Here is a 7,030-nt window from a genome sequence, read left to right as displayed (position 1 = left end):
ACTCCATACCATAGGTATGGGTGAAATATATTGTTCTTCTTCTTCTTCAGTTTACGTGTCGAAACTTCGTTAGGTCGAAGACTCATGACACGACGGGGGGGAGGGTTGGTCGCGTTATTGTAAGGTTTGTATGGGGGTAAGTAAAAGGAGGGACCCAGCTCCTCAATGGGCAGGGGCGCTACTCCCTGTCCGCCACCCTGCAAGTGGTTAGCGGTGAGTACCCGTACTGTGAATGGGAGACTACAGGTTATTTAGGTCATTTTTGAATGCCTGTAGGGTCTTGGCTTTAAGTATGTGTTCTGGAAGTTTGTTCCAGTCTCTGACTGTTCTTGGAAAGAATGAGTTTAAGTGGTAGTCTGCACGCGAAAATGGAGGGTGGAAGGCAAGACTGTTTTCTGTGCGTGATGCAGTTGACAGTCCTTTAGTGACAAGAGGCATCTGTGTGGATACGATTGTTACCTACATGAATTGTATTGTTTTTGCCTGTGTGTGTCTGTGCCGGTTTATCCACATATTCCTTTATGGATTCTGATGATGTTAGAAAGGTAAGGTTCATAGTGGCTCACCGTGGTACTGCAGCTGAAATTCCGTTCATGTATTTTGTACTACTTTGTAATTTACTGGAATTGCCTTTTTTGACGGTTTTAGCCATTGAAATAACATATATTAATTATTATGTCATAATGACGCCATGTTACGTCATAATGACATTTAAGTTGGTCTTGTTTGATTCTATCTACTACAGTACTATAATTAGGGAGGCGCCAAGGATCATTAAAAATGATTTAATGTTATAGAGTAGATTTTTCCGGTCAGAATGCTTCCGCATAAAAATTGGAGAAAGTTGAGATTTTCTAGAAGAATTCCACAATCACAGGCGTCAACCTTGAACTTTGCCCTTTCACATGACCTGATTCCCAGAACTCTCCTCGACCGGGAAGTGAGTTGGCTTTTGAGTCGAACTTTGGCGCGTCCGCCTGGGCGACGCAAAAAAACGGTGCCGCTGAAGCGGCGCCGTAAGATAGCGTTTTTTCGGCCGTTTCCCAAAGTTGATCGAATTTTCACTCACTGTTAATTGCGTATTTTTAAATAAAACTACCACAGTATGATAGAAAAAATGCCATAGATAACGGATACCACCATTCTATTTAAAGTGTGCGAACGCTTTATTGTTGAAAATCGTTTGAAAGATTATTTCTACCGAACCCACGTTCCAATGGCGAAACGAGAAAGTGTGACATGCTTACTATAATATCTGAGTATTTGGTAGTCATATGATAAGTAGTTTATAGGTTACAGGGACGGACCTCAAGACTATCCGCCCGTCCGTAACGAGATGACAAAAAAAAAAACCGGTCTGAGCGTCAAATAATACTACATTTCTAAACAAAAATCGAAAGTTTCAAACCTCTGTTAAGTATCAGGAATGTTGTGAGTTTGTTAAGTTACCTTTGTAAATTTGTGGCTACTTTAGCGCACATTCTACCATGCACAGTCACTTCCTACCACCCTGCAGGGAGACTATACTGACCTCCATCTCGCCCCTCACTCCCTGTTAATCTCCTGTATTCAAACTATTGGCACACATGAGTCTCGATGTTGGAGACAGATTTGAATATATCTTTACATGTAATGGTCCCCACAACGCAAAAATAGGTAGATATATAAATGAATGCTTTGCTATTAGAAACAAGAGTTCCACAATCTCATACCTTCGCCAAATGAGGTTAACCCTTGCGGGTGACGAATTATACAATTTTAATCATTGATTTTGTAAATAAGAGCCTCATTTGCATGGACTATGTCAGTTGATCATATTCTTCATCCAATGACAGCCTTATCATAACAAAAAGGCTATTTTAGCACTTCCTCATAAATTATGCAAATGAGGTCATGATTTGAATAAATTATGTTTGTTGATGTTATTATGTTTGTTGATGTTCACCTTCACTTAACTTCCAAATGTGGCAAGTATGAAATTCGGGGTGCAGCAGTTACAACTATGAAATTATAAGAATTTTCCATTAACTTTGCAAATTAGGTCCTCATTTACATAATATATATCCTCAGATGTTTTTCTCGTTCTCAAGTAGATGTCACAAGTGTTTCATAGTTCTATTATCGAACAAAGCAGAGTTATAGAATTTCCTCATTAATTATGCAAATTAGCGCCTGATTTGCATAATTGCCATCTGATCATGTCAAGCATCACTTATAATACTTACATACCAAAAATCACGACAATACGTCAACCGGTTCTTGAGTTATCGTCCTTCAAATTTTTTTCAACAAATGCTCCTGCAGTTCCAGAACAAGGCGCTAGGAGACCCAAACTCACGTCACTTCTTCCCTACCACAAGAGCTGTCTACCAACCAAAATTCGTGACCCTAGCATGTCCAGAACATGAGATATCAAAACCGGAAGTTCAGCTGCAGTACCTAGGAAAGCCGCCAGGGGGCCCAAAATCTAATCATTTCTAGGTCTCATGAAGACCTACCCACCTACCAAGTTTCATTCCAATCCATTTACTGCTTCTCGAGTTATCTTGCTAAACCACACACACACAAACCCACATACATACATACACACACACAGACAAACGCTACTGAAAACATAACCTTCTTGGCGAAGGTAAAAATACCGAAACCTGTGATTAGCCCACTCGATTGTAACACTTTATCAAAGACTTGTGATATCCCTTATTATTTAAATAATTATGATATAGATATTTTAGGTTTTCAAGGTTTTAGGTCTTATTCAACACACTTATTTTATTGTTGTTACTCTCCTTATGTAGTTTGCCATACATTGTACCATGTGCAATTGTCGTGCAATGAAGTTCTTGTTTCTTGCAAACAAATAGACAAACATAAGCCTGTGGGCCTTCTCATTAATAAACTAATGTTTCATTTCTTTCTTCTTTTTTAAGAAATTTTCACCCCTCAAGACTGCGGAGATCTCTTAGCAGAAGGGTTCCAAACCAGTAGGGATTATATTGTCGGCTACCCCCAGCCATTCCATGTGTACTGTGACATGGACACTGATGCCGGCGGATGGACGGTCATACAGCGGCGACAGGACGGGTCCGTGCCGTTTGACAAGACTTGGACTGAGTACGAGCAGGAATTTGGCAATCCTACTGAAGAATTCTGGGCGGGATTGGGAACCATACACGATCTAACAACACAAAAGCAAAACGAGTTGTATGTCTACTTGGAAGATTGGGAAGGACACTCTCGACATGCTCGGTACAGCGTGTTTTCTGTAGGAGGCGCAAGCGGCAACTACCAGGCAACTCTTAGCGGGTACACCGGGGATGCTGGTGACGACTTGACTCTAGCTGACGAAAATGGACGCCACAGCATCGATGGCAGAGAATTTTCTACCAAAGACCAGGACAACGACGACAGCAGCAGCCACTGTGCAAGTACATACGGACAAGGCGGATGGTGGTACCCTGCAAGCTGTGGATACGCCATGTTAAACGGACAGTACCTGACGGCATGTTCCGACACTTCTACCTGCGACAGTGCACAGGGTATTGTTTGGAAGTCTTGGAAAACATACACATACTCCTTAATGAAGACTATTATGATGATTAGGCCCACCAATGTTTCTAGTAAGTATGTGTTTTCCTTTCTTCCAATTCATAGGTTTAAGGTTCTAATAAACCAGTACACTGCTTGAGCTTGTACATGAGATAGGTCAAAGAAGAATGCCACTAGCTTTTAAATAGTTCTTCTCTAGTTCATGCTTGATGCCATGTCCAGAGATGTTTTACTTACGTCTCAGGGACCTTCAGGTTTAATATACTATCCACATGATATTATGAAATAATAATACATTACACTGCACATGGGCAGTTCAAACCGTGTATAGGATTATAAGATCAAGAGAGCTTTATTTATCTATTTAATTTGTTTTCTTTGAGCTTGTTCTGTTTATTTGTTTATTTCAAAATTATAAATTGGAACAGCATCGTATCATGACAGTATTGTATTTCCTAGCATCGAACATATGCCAGAACAACGCAACACTTACTACGGGACCACAGGGGACTGGGATCTACCGCTGCTCGTGCACACTGGGGTGGACTGGAGCATACTGTGATCAGGGTTAGTGTACCTGCTTACACTCTTATTACCTCCGGGGGAGGAGACATCCTTCCGCGGAAGGGTTTTGTGAGAGATTTAGATTTTCATGTTCGCAGGAGTTTCTCGCGTTTGGGTGGACGGATTCTTTTGAGACTTGGTATATGTTTTGCTATTGGGCTGCAGATGATGCATGTTCTTTTGTTTTTATTGTATGTGTGTTTTCGGGCTTAAAAATGGTGCCTTTTGGTGGCCCCAAAACACCCCTTTGAGTGTGAAAGTGGTCGCGACCGTTGACCTTTGGCGTGTTTAAGCTATTTTCGGTCTGGTCCACGTATATGACCCGTCACACAGAGGGGAGTCCGGTCTCGATATATTCTTTGTTTAAAACCCTATATAAAAATATACAATAAAAAGCCCGGAGGTATAAAATCTTAGATTTTACTTGTTTAGCTTCTTGAATTTTCATGCTAAACCACAAACACACGTACATACATACATAACGTTCCATACATACGTACGTACATACATGCATACACACTAGAAAAGCGCCAGAAAAACCTTAACTATATTGGTGAAGGTAATAAAGTGCGTTCATGAACGTGTAACCACTGTTCTGTTCTCTAGACATCGACGAATGCAGCAGCAATAGCAACAACTGTGCCCCCCAAGCGACATGTACCAACACTGCAGGGTCCTTCAGCTGTACCTGTAATACAGGCTACACTGGGGATGGAGTTACGTGTACAGGTAGCTGTTTCATCTTTCTTGAACGTGTCGTATCTTCATCCTATACACTTAAGCATTGTCACAAGTGACAAAAATATGTCTGCCATATTCACAACTGTCCATTATGCAGAATTAATTGAAAATAACATCTGGCTACAAGGTTCATGAAATATAGCCTTAACCTCCGTGTAAAGAGGTGCTGCTTTCAATGTGTCCGTTTGTGTGTTTGCCGCACTGTGTTTCTGTAGCTACATCCAAATGCTAAGTACGTACGTCGGGGACACTGGCAGGAAGTTAGCTATAATTCTTCCCCCAATTAATTTTCTTTCAAATTCATGTTTGTCGCTTTGATGCAGTCAGAGAAAAAATGCATGGACGGCAAGAACTTCACAATGGTTTTATTTAAATGAAACGTTTACAAATATCACGGAGATTTCATCAATTTTTCTCCCTTCTTTTTCAGATGTGAATGAGTGTGACATATACCCGGTCATCTGTGATCCGCAGGCCACATGTTTAAACAACGTGGGATCTTTCACTTGTACCTGTGTTTTAGGGTTCATTGGGGATGGGTTTACATGTGAAGGTAAGGTGCAACGGGTCAATGTACAGAATTTTAAACGTCGTGTAAGGCATGATCCGTGCAAACGTCGATTTGTCTACTAGACATGGAATACTGTGGTTAAATGATAATTCAAAGAAGCGACACTCTGTATCTTGTTAATTATATGTACACCATGGATATCATACTCATCATTTAGCGGTCATTGTCTACCGCATGTTTTATATTGTGTTAATTTAGTACTAGATTTATGTACTTGAAATTAATTGAATAGATAACTCAAAATTTCAACATTAACTCTAAGGCATACAATTTTGCCGACATTACGTCACATTCAATTACATAACTTATCGATGATATTCTACCCTTCAGCGTGTACCGACTTCTTCAACGTCTATTCCAATCAAGCCTTGTATGGACATGATGACGAAATTATCGGCGGGGTGACGACTGCTGAAAGGTGTGCCCAGAAGTGTCTTGAAGGAACGGCTACTGTCCCGGAGGGGGAGTGCTTGTCGTTTGACTACTACCGATCACGTCACAGATGTCAGCTCAGTAGGGCCAATCAGAACACATCTGGAGCAACTCTTGGTCCTGATAACCAGAACAGATTCGATCATTACGAGATGAAAGGTGAGTTTGGCCAGCGCTTGAGATCATAATATTGATATATCATATTTGAAGGTTCAAACTATTACCTGACAGTGACCTGGAAGTATTGTTGGCCAAGCTTTTAGTCTGTGTATCTGTTTGTCAAGACATAGTAGGTCGACAGTCGTGGAATGTTGACAGGCAGAATGATAGGTATCAGAATCCGAGGGTCGACATGGAAGAATTCAGGAGGCCGAGTGTTGCATACTTGCTGGACACATGGAATGTCTGATTTATTTTTTTGTTATGAACTCATTATATAACGTAGAACACTCATTCCCTCTACTTATGTTCTTTTCCTATTATTCATCTGTAAATCAACACCATTCCTTAATGTTTTATTCTTCTTTATTGAAGTATCTGTCAATTGCCTGCAATGTGTATGTTACTAAATATTGGAGTTCTAAATTTCTTAATGACTGGACTTTTTATAATTCAAATGGCATCATGAAAAAAGGTCTTACTACGAATGTTATTGGTATCATATATTACAAGAACGTTTTGATCGTTATCTCACAGACATAATTAGTTTCTTTGACGTCTATGCTGACCATGCCTTGTCTGGGCACGATGACCAGGATGTTAGACCGGCGACCGTGAGTCCCAGGATCTGTGCCCTGCGATGTCTTCTAGGGGAGGGCACACTGACAGTCGGGTCCTGTCTCTCATTCGACATAGACGACACCAATCCACGATGCCTACTGAGTAGAGACAACCAAGTAACAGCAAACCAAGCACTCACATTGACATCTGAATTTGATCATTTTCAACGCAAAGGTAAGCTGGATATACAGTCACACCAGATGGTCCTGCTAAAATATATTGGGAATGCAGTGAACGCTGCTTCTTTATTCATAATGTGTATTGTGGAGGACATACAAGTTTGAGCTTAAAAACAAGTATTTGCTCTTAACACGTCTGTCTTAACACGCCTCTTTTCCTAGTTAAGGGTTAATTATGTGACATGTTTTTTTTTCTTGAGTACAAAACCTCTAT

The 7,030-nt window shown here is 40.6% G+C and overlaps 1 protein-coding gene across 1 annotated transcript in view; it reads left to right on the top strand.

The window, feature by feature from the left end:
- Window positions 1-5,290, top strand: part of LOC109479095 (fibrinogen C domain-containing protein 1-A-like) — an 11,019-nt gene extending 5,729 nt beyond the window's left edge. The window contains exons 2-4 of the mRNA XM_019780969.1: window positions 2,931-3,544; window positions 4,720-4,842; window positions 5,285-5,290. Of these exons, the coding sequence (XP_019636528.1) occupies window positions 2,931-3,544; window positions 4,720-4,842; window positions 5,285-5,290 (743 nt within the window). The remainder of the gene's footprint in view (window positions 1-2,930; window positions 3,545-4,719; window positions 4,843-5,284) is intronic.
- The last annotated feature ends 1,740 nt before the right edge of the window (window positions 5,291-7,030 follow it).

Source organism: Branchiostoma belcheri, unplaced genomic scaffold, assembly GCF_001625305.1.
Source record: "Branchiostoma belcheri isolate BF01 breed outbred unplaced genomic scaffold, Haploidv18h27 scaffold465, whole genome shotgun sequence".
Classification (NCBI taxonomy): Eukaryota; Metazoa; Chordata; class Leptocardii; order Amphioxiformes; family Branchiostomatidae; genus Branchiostoma; species Branchiostoma belcheri.
The sequence above is the reverse complement of the archived record's forward strand: the minus strand, read 5'-3'. Positions and strand labels throughout refer to the sequence as shown.